Raw genomic sequence first — 21,907 nt, 5'->3', positions numbered from 1 at the left:
AAAGGTTAGAGCAGAGATAAACAAAACAGAGAATAGAAAAACCTAGAAAATCAGTGAAACCAAAAGTTTGTTCTTTGAAAATATCAACAAAATTGACAAACCTTTAGCTGGAATAACTAAGGAAAAAAGAGAAGATTCAAATTACTAAAATAAGAATTGAAAGTGGGGACATTACTACTGATTCTACAGAAATAAAAAGGATTATAAGAGAGTACTCTGAACAACTGTACATCAACAAACTGTATAACCTACATGCAATGGACAAATTCCTAGCAATACAAAACCAAAAATGACTGAATCATGAAGAAATAGAAACTTTGGATAGACCTATAACTAGCAAGGACATTGAATTAGTAATCAAACTTCTCCTATACAAAGAAAAGCCCTGGATCTGATGGCTTTACTGGTGAATTCTACAAATTATTTGAAGAAGAACTAATACCAATCCTTCTCAAACTTTCCCCAAAACTTGAAAGGGAAGAAACACTTCCTAAGTCATCCTATGAGGGCAGCATTAACCTTATCCAAAGGCAGGCAAAGACACTACAAGAAAAGAAAACGACAGACTACTATCCCTTATGAGCACTGATGCAAAAATCCTCAACAAAATACTAACAAAACAAATTTAACACCGTATTAGAAAGATTATACACCATGACCAAATCAGATTCGCTCCTAGAATGCAAAGATGGTTCAACACAGGAATATTGATCAATGTAATACAACACATTAACAGAATAAAGCGAAAAAAACCATGATCATCTCGACTGATGCTGCAAAAGCATTTGACAAAATTCAGTACCCTTTCATGATTAAAAAGCACTCCACAAACTAGGAATAGAAGGAAACTACCTCAACATAATAAAATATATATGAAAAACCCACAGTGAACATGATACTCAATGGTGAAAAGACTGAAGGCTTTTCCTCTAAGATCAGGAACAAGGCAAGGATGTCTGCTTTCACCAATTCTATTCAACATAGTACTGGAATCAGCCAGAGCAATTTAGCAAGAAAAAAATAAATTAAAGGCATCCAAATTGGAAAGGAAAGAGTAAAATTATCTCTGTTTGCAGATGACCTTATGTGTAGAAAACCTTAAAGATTCCACAAACTGTTAGAAATAATAAATGAATTCAGCCAAGTAGCAGGATACAACTGCAACACACAAAAATAAGTTGCACTTCTATACACTAACAGTGAACAATCTGAAAAGGAAATTACAAAAACAGTTCCATTTACAGTAGCATCAAAAAGCATAAAATACTTAGGAATTAACTTAACCAAAGAGGCGAAAGACTTACACAATGAAAACTACAAAACGTTGCTGAAAGAAATTGTAGAAGACATAAATAAAAACACATCCCATGTTCATGGATTGAAAGACTTAAAAATTTATTGTCTGGAGCCGTATTAATATGCCAAATGTTATTGACCAGGGACGTATCAATACGTTTTTAGAGAGTGATACAATTAACATCACCATGGAAGTTGTTAGGGCTTAAAATTGATCAAGCATTCACTATACAACTTATGATTGTCATTATCGTTCACATTTTGCTCCATTAGGTTTTTGTTCCAACCTTGTGTATATTATAAACACAAGTTTATGACTGTGAAATTTTTGAAAATGACACATCATGAAATTTTGAGTGAAGAAGAATTTTTTGGTGAATTTTATGCAGATACTTTCTCTGATTGTCCAAGCGACATATATACTAGTGTCTCAGAAGATGATAGTTCTTCAGAATACAGTTTTGATTCAGACGATGTGAATATTAGATCAACAAAAAGACAAAAAACCTTAGTGACTGACTCTGATACAGAAAGTGAAAATGAAACTCATGGCGCTGGAGAATGCTCCTTTGATTCTACAGAAGAGTAGGCTGAAGGCAACATTTCACGAAAATTAGAAGACTTTACAGGTGTGTCAGATGTAACTATTGAATGTAATAACCTGCAAAGTGTTAGTGAAATAAGAGAATTAATTTTTGGTAACAATATTTTTTTTTTTTTTTTTTTTTTTTTTTTTTGCTGTACGCGGGCCTCTCACTGTTGTGGCCTCTCCTGTTGCGGAGCACAGGCTCCGGACGCGCAGGCTCCGCGGCCATGGCTCATGGGCCCAGCCGCTCCGCGGCATGTGGGATCCTCCCGGACCGGGGCACAAACCCGCGTCCCCTGCATCGGCAGGCGGACTCTCAACCACTGCGCCACCAGGGAAGCCCTGGTAACAATATTTTTGAGTTGATCACTTCTCAAACAAAATTGAATCACCAACAGAATAAAAAATCATATAAAAAGTGTAAGACTTTAAAATAGACTGATGTAACCAATGACGTGAAGAAGTTTCTTGGATTAATCATTTTGATGGGACAAAAAAGAAAGTCACACTGGAAAAAATATTGGTCGACTGATCCCTTATTTGAAATACCAAAGATTATGATGAGAAGAAGGTTTGAACGAAGATTATGACAAGAAGAAGGTTTGAAGAAATAATGACAGTTTTTCACTTTAAAGATAACTTGGAAACCCCACTTCCTATAGACAGAATTTCAAAAGCTAAACCTCTTTTGGATTATTTTCTACCAAAATTTCAATCGATCTATATACCCAAACAAGAACTATCACTTGAGGAGGCAATGACAAAGTGGAGAGGACGACTCAGATTTAAAACCTATAATCCTGGAAAACTTACAGAATATGGAATTTTGGTCAGGATGGTTAGAGAAAGTGAAACTGGATACATATGCAATCTTGAGATTTACATGGTTGAAGGAAAGAAACTGCAAGAAACAATATTATTGGTCCTACAACCTTATCTTGGTTCGTGGCACCATATTTAAGAAGGCAATTGTTACAACAATGTGTCCACAACTGAAATATTGCTGAAAAATAAAACCAGAGTTTGTGGGACTATAAGAGAGGATCATGGTCTACCAAACCAATTAAAGTTGAAATCTAAAAATCTACAGAGGGGAGAAATGACATTCTTACAGAAGGGAGAAGTGATTCTTCTTATATGGAAAGACAAGAGGTTAGTCTGCATGGTGGCAACTATTCATGACGCCTCCATAGCACCTACAGGAAAGGAAGACAGGAGGACTGGCCATCAGAAAACTAAGCCCACTTGTACACTGGAGTATAGTGAATATGTGAAAGGAGTTAATCGATCCAATCAATATCTGGCAAACCTCAAAATCCTCTGGAAAACTTGAAAATGGTATAAGAAAGTGGGTTTCTATTTGAGTAATTGCAGTTTATTCAATGCATTTAAAATTTATTGTAGCCTTAAGGCACAGAATAAAATGACTTGCAAGCAATTTTTGTTAGCCGTAGCTAGAGAATGGTCAGTAGGGTAACTGACCATTCTGGTGAATGTAGTGGCAGTCCCACCCTGGTCCCTCTTGTGGCATTTCTAAAAGAGCCCCCTGCAGAGATCCACCTTGTCGACTGTCAGTTAAATAAAGGAATATATTCTAGAGGAAATGTCCCACAGGACTTAAAAAAAAAAAAATGCTGCCAGAAAGTGTAGAGTCTGCTTTTCCAGGGGAAAGTGCAGTGAAACACAGTGTATTTGTAATAGATCTTCTGTTCCCCTGCACAGAGGTGCCTACTATACCGCCTATCACACTCTGACAAAATATTAGAATCCTTTAGTAAGACATGTACAAAGTTTCAAATAAATACATTAAGTGCAAAAAAAGTTGTTGATATTTACTCAAATGTGGGTGTTTCAATATTCACTTACATAACAAATCGCCGGACACAAGCATCAGTATCTGCAAAAATCCCTCCCCCAGTCAATAATGTGTTAATATTGTTAAGATGTTATTGCTACCCAAAGCAATCTACAGATTCAGTGCAATCTTTGCAGGAATAAAAAAAAAAAACCCATCCTAAAATTCACATGGAATCTCAAGGGATGACAAATAGTCAAAACTACCTTGAAAAAGAACAAAGCTGATGGATTCCCACTTCCTGGTTTTAAAACTTACCACAAAGCTACAGCAGTCAAAACTGTGTTACTGTCATAAAGACAGACAATAGACCAAAGGAATAGAACACAGAGACCAGAAATAGACTTTTGCTTATATGATCAAGTGATTTTTGACAAGTGTGCCAAGACCATTCAATGGGAAAAGGACAGTCTTTTCAACAAATGATGCTGGAATAACTGGACATTCACATACCAAAGAATGAAGTTGGACCCTTATCTAACAGCATATATATAAAGTAACTCAAACTTATCAAAGACTTAAATCTAAGACCCAAAACTCTAAAACTCATAGAAGAAAACATAGGGGAAAAATTTCACAACATTTTCTTAAATATGACAGTGATTTCTTAGATATGACATCAAAGGCACAGGCAACAAAAGAAGAAATAGGCAAACTGGACTTCATGAAAACAATTTTTTTGTGCATCAAAGGTTACTTTATAAAAAATAAATAAATATTAAAAAAAAGATACTTTAACAGAGTGAAAGGCAATCTATGGAATGGGAAAAATACTTGTAAGTTATATATCTGATAAGGGATTAATATAAGTAGAACATATAGAGAATTCTTAAAACTCACCAACATAAAAACAAACAATCTGATTTAAAAAATGGGCAAAGGACATGAATAGATACTTCTCAAATGAAAACATATGAATGGTCAATAAGCACATAAAAAAATGCTCAACATCACTAATTATTAGGGAAATGCAAGCCAAGACCACAGTGAGATACCACATCACACCCAATAGGATAGCTATCATCAAATAAAATATAAAATTACAAGTGTTGATGAGGATGTGGTGAAATTGGAACACTTGTGCACTGTGTGTGGGAATGTAAAGTGGTGCAGTCATTGTGGAAAATGGTATGGTGGTTCCTCACAAAATTAAACAGAATTATCATATAATCCAGCAATTCCACATCTAGGTATATACCTAAAAGCAACGGTCCACAACCTTTTTGGCACCAGGGACCAGTTGCATGGAGGACAATTTTCCCACGGATGGGGGTCCGGGGGGATGGCTTCATCGGTAATGTGAGCAATGGAGAGAGATGCGGAGTGGCAGATGAAGCTTTGTTCACTCGCCCACCACTCACCTCCTGCTATTCAGCCTGGTTCCTAACAGACCGCGGACTGGTACTGGTCTGCAGCCCAGGGGTGGAGACCCCTGCCCAAAAGGATTGAAAACAGGGACTTGAACAGATACTTGTATACTCATGTTCATAGTAGCATTATTCACAGTAGCTGAAACATGAAGGCAACCCAAGTATCCAAAGATAAATGAATAGATAAATAAAATGTGGTATATGCATACAATGGAATATTATCCACCCTTAAAAAGGAAGGGGATTCTGATATATGCTATAACATAGATGAAATTTGAAGACATTATGCTAACTGAAATAAGAAACTCACAAAAGGACAAATAGTGTATGATTCCACTTATATGAGGTATTTAGAGTAGTCAAAATCATAGAGAAAGAAAGTAGAATGGTGGCTGCCTAGGCTGTGAGGGAAGGGCAGAATAAGGAGGTACTCTTTAATGGGTATAGAGTTTCAGTTTTGCAAAATGAAGTGAGTTCTAGAGGTGGACGGTAGTGATAGTTGAATAACAATATGAATGTGCTTAATATCACTGAATTGGATGCTTAACAATCATTAACATGGTAAATTATCTATTATGTGTATTTTATTATAGTAAAAAAAATTGAAAAAAAATTAAGTAAAACAAAGACATTTGCAGACAAACAAAACCAGAGAGTTTATCACTAGCAGATCTGCACTAGAAGAAATGTTAATCATGTTCTTCAGGCTGAAGAAGTATGGTACCAGATGGAAACGTGGATCTGGACAAAGTAATGATGAGCTCTAGAAATGGCCAATCAGCATACGAAAAGACACTCCATATCATTAGTCATTCAGGAAATGCAAATCAAAACTATACTGAGGTTACAGGCTCTTTCTTGGGGCTAATGGTGGACTCTGGGAGGGCTCATGCCAAGGAGTACTCCCCAGAACTTTGGCTGCCAGTGTCATTGTCCCTGAGGTGGGCCACAACCACACCCCACCTCTGCAGGAGACCCTCCAACACTAGCAGCTGTGTGGCTGACAGGGTCTTGGTGCTCTGGCCGGCTGTCAGGGCTGAGCCTCTGAGTTGGGAGAGCAGAGGTCAGGACACTGGACCACCAGAGACTTCCAGGCCCCACGTAATACCAGTTGGTAAGAGCTCTCCCAGAGATCTCAGTCTCAATGCTAAGACCCAGCTCCACTCAACGACCAGCAAGTTCTAGTGCTGGACACCCTATGCCAAACAACTAGCAAGACAGGAACACAACCCCACCCATTAGCAGAGAGGCTGCCTAAAATCATAATACAGCCACAAACAATTCAACACAAACCACCAGACGTGGACCTGCCCACCAGAAAGACAAGATCCAGCCTCATCCACCAGAACACAGGCACTAGTCCCCTCCACCAGGAAGCCTACACAACCCACTGAACCAATTTTAGCCACTGGGGACAGACACCAAAAAAAACGGGAATGACGAACTTGAAGCCTGCAAAAAGGAGACCCCAAACACAGTAAGATAAGCAAAACGAGGAGACAGAGAAACATACAGCAGATGAAGGAGCAAGATAAAAACCCAACAGACCTAACAAATGAAGAGGAAATAGGCAGTCTACCTGAAAAAGAATTCAGAATAATGATAGTAAAGATGATCCAAAATCTTGGAAATAGAATAGAGAAAATGCAAGAAACATTTTAAAAGGAACTAGAAGAACTAAAGAGGAAACAAGCAATGATGAACAACACAATAAATGAAATTAAAAATACTCTAGAAGGGATCAATAGCAGAATAACTGAGGCAGAAAAACGGATAAGTGACCTGGAAGATAAAATAGTGGAAATAGCTACTGCAGAGCAGAATAAAGAAAAAAGAATGAAAAGAACTGAGGACAGACTCAGAGACTTCTGAGACAACATTAAACGCAGCAACATTTGAATTATAGGGGTCCCAGAAGAAGAGAAAAAGAAAGGGACTGAGAAAATATTTGAAGAGATTATAGTTGAAAACTTCCCTAATATGGGAAACGAAATAGGTAATAAAGTCCAGGAAGAACACAGTCCCATACAGGATAAATCCAAGGAGAAACATGCCAAGACACATATTAATCAAACTGTCAAAAATTAAATACAAAGAAAACATATTAAAAGTAGCAAGGGAAAAACAACAAATAACACACAAGGGAATCCCCATAAGGTTAACAGCTGATCTTTCAACAGAAACTCTGCAAGCCAGAAGGGACTAACAGGACATATTTAAAGTGATGAAGGAGAAAAACCTACAACCAAGATTACTCTACCCAGCAAGGATCTCATTCAGATTCAACAGAGAAATTAAAAACTTTACAGACAAGCAAAAGCTAAGAAAATTAAGCAGCACCAAACCAGCTCTATAATAAATGCTAAAGGAACTTCTCTAGGCAGGAAACACAAGAGAAGGAAAAGACCTACAATAACAAACCCAAAACAATTAAGAAAATTGTAATAGGAATATATATATCGATAATCACCTTAAATGTAAATGGATTAAATGCTCCAAACAAAAGACATAAACTGGCTGAATGGATACAAAAACAAGACCCGTATATCTGCTGTCTACAAGAGACCCACTTCAGACCTAGGGACACATACAGACTGAAAGTGAGAGGATGGGAAAAGATATTCCATGCAAATGGAAATCAAGAGAAAACTGGAGTAGCAACTTTCATATCAGACAAAATAGACTTTAAAATAAAGACTATCTCAAGAGACAAAGAAGGACACACCTAATGATCAAGGGATCAATACAAGAAGAAGATATAACAATTGTAGATACTTATGCACCCAACATAGGAGCTCCTCAATATATAAGGCAAATGCTAACAGCCATAAAGGGGAAAATGAAAGTAACACAATAATAATAGGGGATTTTAACACCCCACTTTCACCAATGGACAGATTAACCAAAATGAAAATAGATAAGGAAACACAAGCTTTAAATGACACATTAAACAAGATGGATTTAATTGATATTTTACAGGACATTCCATCCAAAAACAACAGAATACACTTTCTTCTCAAGTGCTCATGGAACATTCTCCACGATAGATCATATCATGGGACACAAGTCAAGCCTTGGTAAATTTAAGAAAACTGAAATCATATCAAGTATCTTTTCCGACCATAATGCTATGAGACTAGATATCAATTACAGGGGAAAAAGTGTAAAAAATACAAACACATGGAGGCTAAACAATACGCTACTAAATAACCAAGAGATCATTGAAGAAATCAAAGAGGAAATCAAAAAATACCTAGAAACAAATGACAATGAAAACACAAGGACCCACAACCTATGGGATGCAGAAAAAGCAGTTCTAAGAGGGAAGTTTATAGCAATACAATCCTACCTCAAGAAACAAGAAAATCTCAAATAAATAACATAACCTTACACCTAAAGCAATTAGAGAAAGAACAAAAAAAAACACCCAAAGCTAGCAGAAGGAAAGAAATCATAAAGATCACATCAGAAATAAATGAAAAAGAAATGAAGGAAACAATAGCAAAGATCAATAAAACTAAAAGCTGTATCTTTGAAAAGATAAACAAAATTGATAAACCATTAGTCAGACTAATCAGGAAAAAAAGGTAGAAGGCTCAAATCAATAGAAATAGAAATGAAAAAGAAGTAACAACTGACACTGCAGAAATACAAAGGATCATGAGAGATTACTACAAGCAACTGTATGCTAATAAAATGGACGACCAGGAAGAAATGTACAAATTCTTAGAAAAGCACAACCTTCCAAGAGTGAACCAGGAAGAAATAGAAAATATAAACAGACTAATCACAAGCACCGAAATTGAAACTGTAATTTAAAATATTCCAACAAAAAAAAGCCCAGGACTAGAAGGCTTCACAGGTGAATTCTATAAAACATTTACAGAAGAGCTAACACCCATCCTTCTGAAAGTCTTCCAAAATACAGCAGAGGGAGGAACACTCCCAAACTCATTCTACGAGGTCACCATCACCCTGATACCAAAACCAGACAAAGATGTCACCAAGAAAGAAAACCACAGGCCAATATCACTGATGAAGATAGATGCAAAAATCCTCAACAAAATACCAGCAAACAGAATCCAACGGTACGTTAAAAGGATCATACACCATGATCAAGTGGGGTTTATCCCAGGAATGTGAGGATTCTTCAATATACACAAATCAATCAATGTGATACGCCATATTAACAAATTGAAGGATAAAAACCATACGATCATCTCAATAGATGCAGAAAATCTTTCGACAAAATTCAACACCCATTTACGATAAAAACCCTCCAGAAAGTAGGCATAGAGGTAACTTACCTCAACATAATAAAGACCATATATGACAAACCCAGAACTAACATCGTTCTCAATGGTGAAAAACTGAAACCACTTCCACTAAGATCCGGAACAAGACAGGTTGCCCACTCTCACCACTATTATTCAACATAGTTTTGGAAGTTTTAGCAACAGCAATCAGAGAAGAAAAGGAAATAAAAGGAATCCAAATTGGAAAAGAAGAAGTAAAGCTGTCACTGTTTGTAGGTGACATGATAATATACATAGAGAATCCTAAAGATGCTACCAGAAAATTACTAGAGCTAATCAATGAATTTGGTAAAGTAGCAGGATACAAAATTAATGCACAGAAATCCCTTGCATTCCTATATACTAATGATAAAATATTTGAAAGAGAAATTAAGGAAACACTCCCATTTCCCACTGCAACAAAAAGAAAATACCTAGGAATAAACCTACCTAAGGAGACAAAAGACCTGTATGCAGAAAACTATAAGACATGATGAAAGAAATTAAAGATGATACAAATAGATGGAGAGATATAACATGTCCTTGGATTGGAAGAATCAACATTGTGAAAATGACTATACTACCCAAAGCAATCTACAGATTCAATGCAATCCCTATCAAACTATCAATGGCATTTATCACAGAACTAGAACAAAAAATTTCACAATTTGTATGGAAACACAAAAGACCCCGAGTAGCCAAAGCAATCTTAAGAAAGAAAAATGGAGCTGGAGGAATCAGGCTTCCTGACTTCAGACTATACAACAAAGCTACAATAATCAAGACAGTATGGTACTGGCACAAAAATAGAAATATAGATCAGTGGAACAGGATAGAAAGCCCAGAAATAAACCCATGCACTTATGGTCATCTTATCTTTGATAAAGGAGGCAAGAATATACAATGGAGAAAAGACAGCCTCTTCAATAAGTGGTGCTGGGAAAACTGGACAGCTACATGTAAAAGAATGAAATTAGAACACTCCCTAACACCATACACAAAAATAAACTCAGAATGGATTAAAGACCTAAATGTAAGGCCAGACACTGTAAAACTCTTAGAGGACCACGTAGGAAGAACACTCCATGACATAAATCACATCAAGATCCTTTTTGACCCACCTCCTAGAAAAATGGAAATAAAAACAAAAATAAACAAATGGGGCCTAATGAAACTTAAAAGCTTTTGCATAGCAAAGGAAACCATAAACAAGATGAAAAGACAACCCTCAGAATGAGAGAAAATATTTGCAAATGAAGCAACTGACAAAGGATTAATCTATGAAATATACAAGCAGCTCATGCAGGTCAATATCAAAAAAAAAAAAAAAAAAAAACGCAATCCACAAATGGGCGGAAGACCTAAATAGACATTTCTCCAAAGAAGATATACAGATTGCCAACAAACACATGAAAGGATGCTCAACATCATTAATCATTAGAGAAATGCAAATCAAAACTACAATGAGGTATCATCTCACACCGGTCAGAATGGCCATCATCAAAAAACCTAGAAACAATAAATGCTGGAGAGGGTGTGGAGAAAAGGGAACACTCTTGCACTGCTGGTGGGAATGTGAATTGGTAAAGCCACTATGGAGAACAGTATGGAGGTTCCTTAAAAAACTAAAAATAGAACTACCATACGACCCAGCAATCCCACTACTGGGCATAACCCTGAGATAACCATAATTCAAAAAGAGTCATGTAGCACAATGTTCATTGCAGCTCTATTTACAATAGCCAGGACATGGAAGCAACCTAAGTGTCCATTAACAGATGAATGGATAAAGAAGATGTGGCACATTATACACAATGGAATATTATTCAGCCATAAAAAGCAACAAAATTGAGTTATTTGTAGTGAGGTGGATGGACCTAGAATCTGTCATACAGAGTGAAGTAAGTCAGAAAGAGAAAAACAAATACCATATACTAACACATATATATGGAATCTAAAAAAAAAATAGTCATGAAGAACATAGGGGCAGGACAGGAATAAAGACGCAAATGTAGAGAATGGACTTGAGGACACAGGGAGGGGGAAGGGTAAGTTGGGGTGAAGCAAGAGAGTGGCATGGATTTATATATACTACCAAATGTAAAATAGATAGATAGTGGAAAGCAGCCGCATAGCACAGGGAGATTAGCTTGGTGCTTTGTGACCACATAGAGGGGAGGGACAGGGAGAGTGGGAGGGAGACGCAAGAGGGAGGGGATGTAGGGATATAACTATACGTGTAGCTGATTCACTTTGTTATACAGCAGAAACTAACACAATGTAAAGCAATTATACTCCAATAAAGTTGTTAAAAAAAGAAAAATCTATACTGAGATACTACTTTGTTATACCCAGTAGGATAGCTATAATTAAAAAAAGACAAAATACAACAAATCCTACTAAGGATGTGGAGAAATTGGAACACTCTTACACTGCTGATGGGAATTGTTAAATGGTGGAGGTGCTTTGGAGAATAGTCTGGAAGTTCTACAAGAAGTTGAACATAGAATTTACATATGACCCAGCAATTCCACTCCTATGTACATATCCAAGGAAAATGAAAACTTGTTCACACAAAAATTTGTACATGATTGTTCATAGCAGCATTATTCATTACAAAGAGGAAGACAGTCTGGCAGTTTCTTATAAAATTAAACATGTACTTGCTCTGTTATTCAGTAATTCCACTGCTAGGTATTTATCCAAGAGGAAAAAAAAACATACTGGCATGTGAATACTAGTAGCAGCTTTATTTATAATAGCTGAAAACAATCTGATTATCTATTAACCAGTGGATAGATAAACAATGTATGGTATATCCATATATACAGGAATATTACTCAGCCATTTAAAAATGAACAAGTGATATAGACAACAACATGGATAAATCTCAAAAGTATTATTATAAGTGAAAGAAGCCAAATAGAAAAGAGTATATACCAGATGATTCTATTTATTTGAAATTCTAGAAATGGTATGGTCATAGGAAGTGGCGGAGTAGGAGGCATTGATAGTAAAAGGGGAGGGAAAATTTTAGGCTAATGAACGTTTTCTTTCTTGATTGTAGTGGTTGTGCTTATACAGATGTATACATTTGTCAAAGCTCATTGAACTCAACTCTTAAAATATGTATGTTTATATTGTATTATATATTTCAATAAAGTTAATTTTATACAAGAAATATAAATATTGGTGTTAAATATAAACATTTGAAAAATGTTCAATCTCACTATAAATAGATGATTGAAAATGAAAACTACACTGAGATACTCATTCTCACCTATCATTTAGTAAAAATACAAAAGTTTGACAATATATTCAGTTAGTGAAATTTTAGGAAACTAGCTTTCTCATAGATTGTTGATGGAAGAGGAAAATGATGCAATTTCCACTGAGTAGTATCTGGCAATATCGACCAAAATGATAGATCTAGCTACCCCCTAACCTCACAATCCCATTTCTGTGACTCTAACCTGTAGAAACACCTGCATAAATATGCAAAAGACTGGAAACAACCCAAGTGTCCATCAACAGGAGACTGGTTAAATAAATTATAGTACATCCACACAACAGAATGCTAGCTGCTCTAAAGAATCAGGAAGATCTCTTTGTATGATATAGGAGGATCTCCAGGAGCATTTTAGTTAAAAAGAAAGGAAGGACGGTTGGAAAGAAGGAAGGAAGGGAGGGAGGGAGGGAGGAAGGAAGGAAGGGAGGAAGGGAGGAAGGGAGGGAGGGAGGGAGGGAGGAAGGGAGGAAGGGAGGGAAAGAAGGAAGAAAGAAAGGAAGGAAGGGAGGGAGGGGAAGGAAGGGAAGGGAAGAGAAATTAAGAAAGGAGGAAATCTGAATAAATGTTCAAAATGCTTCTATTGGAATAAATATTGGAAGGATAAATAAGAAACTAATAAAAATAGTTACTAATAAGTCAACTTCTGTAAATTAGAGCACCACCACTGGGTGCTCTGGGAAAAATTTTGGTAAAAGTTACTGAAGTCTTGCCTGGAAATTCCTTCTTTCCTTCCTGCCTTCTCTCCTTCCCACCCTCCCTTCCTCCCTTCCTTCCTACAAAATGCATTATTTATCTACAAGAGAGTTCTGGAAGACAAGAAGGATACAGGTTCCTTGGGCAGGGAAACAATAAATCGGGTGGCTAAAGTTTCCTTGCTACCGAGGAGGTTGTGGGTATAGGGCCCAGGGAGTTACAGTAAAAACAAGCTCTGGTGAAGGAGATCCCTCAGCAACAGGGATGTCACTCATCTTAGGTGTGTGAGAGGAAAGGCAAAGCAGTCTAGCTCCTTGAGCTGAATATCTGAAATCGCCCTCTCTACAACACACTGGCTCTTGCTTCCATCTGCCTTGTGTTTGATCGCTTTTCCCACCCCTTCAGAGGCTGATCGTTCTGAAAAGTGTAGATGCTGTACACACTGGAGCCTAAACCATATTAGTTCTCTATGATATGTGGTTCCAACTACCCACTCCCCTATCACTGGTTGATTCTGTAAGGCAACTTCATTTTGATGATTAAAAATGCCCAAGTTGGTTGTATCTTTGTAAGAGTCTTTTTTTCTTTAACGAAACCCATTATATTTTTCAAATTAATTGTTCCCTGTGGGGAAGAAGTGAACAGAAACATATCCTCTGTACCCCAATTTCTTCCTCCATACTCACTGGCAAAGCAATAGAAAAAGGCAGGCAAGAGGAGAATAGCAAATGCTCAGCACCTATTGCTCTGGTGCACTCTTGTAAAATGCAACTCACTTCAAAATTAGAAGTCAGAAAGAACATAATTTTAATACCTCTACTTTCTGTTCAGCACCCACCATTTTTCCAGGAGAGTGGTTTCCAAGTTGCTTATTCTCTTGAGATTCACAAATTTCTCCTTTAAGCCTTTCAACCTGAAATACAAAAGCATTTTAAATACAAAAGTGAGGGGGGGGCTTCCCTGATGGCGTAGTGGTTGAGAGTCCGCGTGCCGATGCAGGAGACACGGGTTTGTGCCCCAGTCCGGGATGATCCCACATGCCACAGAGCAGCTAGGCCCGTGAGCCATGGCCGCTGAGCCTGTGCGTCCGGAGCCTGTGCTCCACAACGGGAGATGCCACAACAGTGAGAGGCCCGCATACCAAAAAAAAAAAAAAAAAAAAAAAAAAAAAAAAAAAAGTGAGGGGGGATACTTTGTTTTAAAAATATACAAGTTATACATGAATACATTCTTTGTGTAAAAAATTTAAACAACATATAGGTACATAGAGCAACAAGTGATCTTTTCCTTCACATAACTCTACCCCATAATCCCGTTTCCCTTTCCAGAAGTAATAATGTTTGGGATATACCCTTCCTGAACTTTATCTCACATGCATGTGTATGTTTGTGTATATATAAAACATAAACATATGTTTAACATACATTAAACATATTTTACCAGTATTAGATATACAAATTTACAGAGATTTAGACAACTTGAACAGTGTTTATTCATTCTTTATTATGATTGCATTTAAAAAATTAGGATAAAATATACATAACAAAAAAATTTACCATTTTAACAATTTAAAAATTTATTTATTTATTTATTTTTGGCTGTCTTGGGTCTTTGCTGCTGCGCGCAGGCTTTCTTTAGTTGCCACGAGTGGGGGACTACTCTTCGTTGCGGTGCGTGGGCCTCTCATTGCAGTGGCTTCTCTTGTTGTGGAGCATGGGTTCTAGGTGGGCAGGCTTCAGTAGCTGTGGCATGCAGGCTCAGTCGTTGTGGCTTGCAGGCTCTAGAGTGCAGGCTCAGTAGTTATGGCGCACAGGCTTAGTTGCTCCGTGGCATGTGGGATCTTCCAGACCAGGGCTCAAACCCATGTCCCCCTGCATTGGCAGGCAGATTCTTAACCACTGCGCCACCAGGGAAGCCCCTTAAGCATTTTTAACTATACAGCTGAGTAGTACTAAACGCATTCCCATTACTGTGCACCCATCACCACCATCCGTCTCCATAATTCTTTTCATCTTGTAAAACTGAAACTCTACACCCATTAAACAATAACTCCTCATTATGCCCTCCCCCACAGCCCCTAGAAACCACCATTCTACTTTCTGTCTCTATGATTTCTGACTACTCTAGGTACCTCATATAAGTGGAATTATACACTATTTGTCTTTCTGTGACTTGTTTATTTCAATTAGCATAATGTCTTCAAGTTTCACCCATGTTGTAGCATATTTCTTTTTAAGGTGGAATAATATTCCATTGTATGTGTACACCATATTTTGTTTATCCATTCATCTGTCAATGGATGCTTGGGTTGCTTCAACCTTTTGGCTATGAACACGAGTGAACAAATATATGTTCAAGTCCCTGCTTTCAATTCTTTTGGGTGTATACCCAGAAGCAGAATTGCTAGATCATATGGTAACTCTATGTTTACTTTTTAAAGTAAGTCCCATATTGTTTTCTACAGTGGCTGTACCATTTTACATTCTTAACAATAATGCACAAAGGGTTCCAATTTCTCCACTTCCTCATCAACATTTGTTATTGTTTATTGTTTTGATAATAGCCATTCTAATGAATATCTATTCATTCTTGCAACAAAATTTCTTGAGCACTTATTATATGCCAGGCATTGTATTAGACACTAGAGATATGACTGTGAAATGAATATAATTAAAATTGAAGTGACATATAGTATATTTAGAACTTGGAAGTACATATTAAAAATCAATAAATTCCTAAGAAGAAATGATTCAAAAACATAACACAACTACGGGTTTAGTATTAATAATCTCAAACTTTGGTAAATGTGATAAGTATAAACTATTATCTAAATCTTTATTAAAAAGAAAAGATCCTAAACTGACACAATAGCAGTAACATTACTGTTCAGCATATGTAGCTAAAATGTATAAAATAGAAATACTGATAGAAAGCATCTAGGTCAAAGTACAGCTCTACCTGGGATGCTATAGCCACCAGAATCAGTCTTCACTAATGACCAATAAATGATGTATTGATACATCTAGCTTGCTTAGCTGCTGTTACTATTCTATACACATTTAAATTAACTCTAAAAAAAAATTAAATAACTTACCTCTTCTCCAAGTACCTTTCTTTCTGAGTCAAGTGATCGAACTCGATTTCTTAAAGCCAGAATTTCCTCATCCAGTCTCTGATTATGTTCCTTTGCTTTCCGTAGGTCAACTGAGTCTAAAACAGGGAAAATGCAGTTGACTCAACTGGATCGAAGTTTTAATTTGGGGGTGTTAACTCCAAGAACTGAGGAAGTGCTCTTTCCTGCCATTCTTGTCAGTCCTACCATGTCTCTGCATATGTGATTCTCCACAAAGAAGAGCTGCCAGATTCTCAAGTCCAGCCCTAGAATGTTCTACCAACTAATGAAACAGAACAGAATGTTTTTTATTTCTCATACCAGTCTAATGAGCTGGACTTTTTGAGTATAGGGTTTCCAGCAATAGAGATTCTTCCAGGACCTGGAATTTTAAAACAATTGAGCCTGGCTTCTAAAAGTGAAACCACTAAAAAAATCATCTTCCTGGTGGTCCTGTCTCTCTTACACACCTCATATATTCCTCACATATTCCTAGATCCTTCTCTTGCACTCATTAACCGCAGGGCCTCCATAGACAGCTGATGTAGTGAGCTAGGAGTAGTGAACGGACAGACTGTAAAGTGAAATCAAGTTGATTCATCAAAACCATCTTTCTCCTGTAGCACCTCTGCCTGTAGGCTACTCTCAGCTCAGCACCTCATGTTAAGACCTGCTCTTCCAGCACTCATCAAAGTTTCAATAGTACAAACTTGTTGCCTGTAACTTTCCCGGATTTGCAGCTGTTTCTTTTTTCACTTATGTTTCTCCTATTTTTCTTTTGCGGCTTTAGTCTCCTTTGTTTTCCTTCTTCATTGCCTGTTCTGTTTTTGACTTGTGCTTTTCTTTCTTCATTTTGTCTTTTGTTTCCCTTACTACCCTCTTTTTTTCCTTAGTGTGTAAATTTTTTAACTTGAAAAATGCTGAAAACACACCAAAAAGAAAAAAAAAAGCATTCACAATCCATATACATATATGGAGGGCAAGATTTGTTCTACCTTTTGCATATGCAATTAAAAAAAATTTAAACAATGCTATGCAACACTGTCTGCAACTTTACCACCTGTGAATAATGGATATCTTCACAGGACAACTCTTATAAAGTCATTTTCCATTTCTTATTTGGAACTATTTTTTAATTGAGGTATAATTTATATACAATATAATGTACATATCTTAAGTGTTCAATGAATTTTGACAATTTTATATACCTGGGAACTTCCCCTGAAAAAGACATAGCACATCTCCATCACCCCCTAATGCTCCCTCAAATATTTTCCAGTCAGTTCTCCACTGCCACCCACCCCTACAACCACTTTCTGACTTCTATCACATAGACTAGTTTTGCTCGTTCTTGGTTTTCATAGAAATAAAATCTTACAATACACATATGTTTGTGTCAGGCTTCTTTCACTCAATATATACAGTATTTTGGGGATTCATCGGTGTTTTATCAATAATTTGTTCCTCTTGACTCTTTAGTCCATCTTATTAATATACCACAGTTTGTTTATGCATTATCTCATTTTGTTCTGCATAGTATGCCACCATCCAAATTGCCATTTTTTTGTGTCACTTTTCCCCTACTGATGAAGATTTAGGTTTGTTGCCAATGCTTATTCTTGTAAACAATTCTAAAATTATTTTCCTTGTTCATCAATCTCTAGGTACTTATGGCATTATTTTCAAAAAAATAAATCCCCAGAAAGAAAAGGGATAGCTGGATCAGGAGACATGTGCATTTAAAAAATTTGACAGAGCCTGCCAAATTATTCTTCAAAAAGATTGTACAAAGCTACGTTCTCACAATGCCATTGTCCATTTCTCTATACTATATATTACCAGTATTTTTAATTTTCACAGATCTTAAAAATACAGTTGAATAATGGTCTATTTTAAATAGGTCACTAAAATCAGTACTGTTTTGCTTATTACAAATGGAATATAGGCTTTTTGTTTTAAAAAGAAAAAATCAAGCTAAACAGTTATGTTCAGAGCAGATATTCTCATCCAACCCTTATCTACCCTGACCCGAAATAATGTTGTTAATACTTGGTAAATACTCTTTAAAAATTTTTATATGCATATTCTAATGTATAGACAAGGGTTGTATTGAAAATATTTAACAACTGGTAAAGCGTGGACCCTCATCTATGAGAACGTAGCTCTGGAGCAGAGTTCTACAGAACATCCTGCTGTGCCGAGTATTATCCCTCTGGTGGCTGGAAAGACAAGGGGCTGGAAGGAGCTGGGACAGTTGGGGTAGGTGGGAGACACTTGGCAGATGCAGGGCAGTAGCTACTTAGAACTTATACAAAATTATCCCAGTGTATTCACAACTTTACTGCCACACTAATGTGTATCACCTCATACAGTCCTGTGAGCGCACATACACATGCACACACACACACCCACACACACCCTATAAAAATAAAAACCAAAATGACATTACACTACATGTATTACTCTACAGCTTGCTTTTTTCACTTGATAACATGTCACAGACATCTATTCATGTCAGTGCACAAAAATCTATGTCATTCTTATGGAAGTATCCATTGTGTGGTCACTTTTTTAGCCAACCCACTGCAGATAAACACAATTTGATTTTACTATCCCAAAATTACTCCTTACTCTTTGTACTTTTACAAGGTCTTCTGCAGTCATTGGGAATAATGTAATGTGTTTGGTTTTGTCATCAAAGTAATGCTGACCACTTAACAGTTGGGAAGTACGTATTCACTCTTCTTCTATTTTCTGGAAGAGTTTATGTAAAATTAGTATTATTTATTCCTTAAAAGTTTGTTAAGTGAAGCCATCTGAACCTGGAGTTTTCTTTGTGGGAAGATGTTTAACTATAAATTCAATTTCTTTGGTAGATTTAGGGCTATCTGCTTCTTCTTGAGTGAGGTTCAGTAATTTGTGTCTTTCAAGAAATGTGTCCATCTTATCCAGGTCATCAAATTTATTGTCATAAAGTTGCTCAATATATTCCCTTATTATCTTTTTGATCTGTAGAAATGTTCTCTGTCATTGCTTATATGGGTAATGTGTGTCTTCTCTCATTTTTTCGTGAAAAATCTAGTTAGACGTTTACCAATATTATTGATCCTTCCGAAGAACCGGCCCTTCATGCCACTAATTTATTCTATTTTGTTCTGTTTTTACTTTTATTGACCTCAACCTTATTTTAAACATCTCCTTATTTTTGCTTGCCTTGGATTTAATTTGTTCTTATCCTGGGTTTTTAAAGTAGAAGCTTCGATTATTTTGAGTCCTTTCTTGATTTCTGGTATAAGCATTAAATGGGATAAGTTTCCCTCTTAAGCACTGGCTTAGATGCATCCCACAAATACTGATATGTTCAGTGTTTTCAATGTCATTCAAGTTAATTCATAGAAAATACTTTGTAATATCCCTTGGAATTTTTTCTCGGAAGGCATGGCAATTTAGAAGTATCTTATTCAACTTCCAAATATTTGGCGATTTTCTAAACATACTACTGTTACTGCTTTTTGGTTTAATTCTATTATGGTCAGAGAACATAATTTGTATGATTTCAGTTCTTCTGCAGAAATTTGTTTTATGGCGATAGCATATTTTTGTGAATGCTCCACGTGTACTTGAAAAGAATATAATACTTCTGGTGGAGTTTTCTATAATTATTGATTATGTCATGCTGCTTAGTAGTGTTATTAGGTCTTCTATATGCTTACTGATTTTGTTTTCTTGCTCTATCAGTTACTAAGAAAGCAGTGTTCATTTTATAATTGTATTCATATATTTTTTAAACAATCCTGATCATCAATTGTAATGCATGGGTTATTTTCCCCACACACCTACATAATTCTCCGATGCCGGCTTGGTGTTCTACAATTCAACTCAGTTCTGAGGCTCTCTACCTGGAGATAGCATCAGATTCCACGGGTTAAGGGCTCAGCCCCACAAGACTGCCCTCTGCTTCAGATGCCAATTGCAAGGGCAGGTTGTTATCTGTGCTTCTGACTGATTGGTTATAAATCAGAGGTTCCCATGACCTCCTCCTTGGGTTTGATTAATTTGTTAAAGCAGCTCACAGAACGCAGGGAAACGTTTTATTTACTAGATTACCCGGTTTATTAAAAAGGAACGTAACTCAGGAATAGCTAGATGGAAGAGATGCCTAAGGGCAAGGTCTGGGGAAAGGAGTGCAGACCTTTCATGCCCTCCCTGAGTGCTCTATGCTCCCCAAATCTCCATGTGTTCACCAACCCGGAAGCTCTCTGAACCCCCTCCTTTGGGTTTCTATGAAAGCTTCATTACACAGGCACGACTGATTAAATCACTGGCCACTGGCAATTGAACTTAATCTCCGGCCCCTCCCCACTCCTAGGAGGTGGGGGTGGGGACACGGAGGAGTTGGGGTTACAGAGGGGGTGGAGGGTGGGACTGAAAGATCCAACCCTCTAATCACGTGGTTGGCTCCCCTGGCAACTAACTCCCATCCTTTGGTTACCGAGGGGCTTTCCAAAATTCCTCATTACCATGACAAAAGACACCCCTACTGTTCTTATCACTTAGGAAATTCCAAGGGTTTGGGGGTGGCAGAAACAAGGATGAAGACCAAATACATGTTTCTTATTATAAATCACAAGAGCACAGGGTAAATAAACCTAGTTTTATAACTATTAAAACTGGTAAACATATTTTAAATTATTTTCGTAGTTACTACCATTATGACACTCAAATGTCATTACATTATTTATAGCTGGTATCATTTTTACACAGCCAAGATAGGGTCAGATTAACTAATTCACCACTTATTCCAAGCCTATTGGCTTCGCAGCAAACAAATATGTGTGAAGTGTTGTTAAATGTATTATAAGTTGTCTTGATCTCAGTGGTCCCAGTAAAATATGTATTGTTTGTGTTGACCAAAGGTTTTGGAGTCAGACATATATGGACTGAAATACCAGCTCTAATACTTAATGTAGCTTTTTTTTTTTTTTTTTTTTTTTTGGCTGCGCGCAGTCTTTTCTCAGTTGTGATTAGCAAGGGCTACTCTTTCTTGCGGTGCGCGGGCTTCTCGTTGCGGTGGCTTCTCTTGCTGTGGAGCACGAGCTCTAGGCACGCAGGTTTCAGTAGTTTCAGCACACGGGCCCTAGAGCACAGGCTCAGTAGTCATGGTGCACAGGCTTAGCTGCTCCGCGGCATGTGGGATCTTCCCCGACCAGGGCTTAATCCGGAGTCCTCTGCATGGGCAGGCAGATTCTTAACCACTGTGCCACCAGGGAACTCTCTAATGTAGCTGTTGGACAATTCATTTAACCTTGTCATGACTCAGTTTTTTTATCAATGAAATGGTAATAATAATACAACTTGGCAGTGTTGTTAACAATAGAGATAATCCATTTAAAATGCCTGACAGGAGAGGA

General features: G+C 37.1%; 1 protein-coding gene across 1 annotated transcript in view; it reads right to left on the bottom strand.

Moving 5' to 3' along the window:
* CCDC30 (coiled-coil domain containing 30) overlaps window positions 1-21,907 on the bottom strand; it is a 144,917-nt gene that overhangs the window by 85,494 nt on the left and 37,516 nt on the right. The window contains exons 9-10 of the mRNA XM_060082790.1: window positions 16,479-16,594; window positions 14,223-14,297 (exon numbers count right to left, since the gene is read on the bottom strand). Coding sequence (XP_059938773.1) covers window positions 14,223-14,297; window positions 16,479-16,594 — 191 coding nt within the window. The remainder of the gene's footprint in view (window positions 1-14,222; window positions 14,298-16,478; window positions 16,595-21,907) is intronic.

This window comes from Mesoplodon densirostris, chromosome 2 (genome assembly GCF_025265405.1).
Source record: "Mesoplodon densirostris isolate mMesDen1 chromosome 2, mMesDen1 primary haplotype, whole genome shotgun sequence".
In the NCBI taxonomy this organism is placed as follows: domain Eukaryota; kingdom Metazoa; phylum Chordata; class Mammalia; order Artiodactyla; family Ziphiidae; genus Mesoplodon; species Mesoplodon densirostris.
This window is presented reverse-complemented; position numbering and strand designations above follow the sequence as displayed.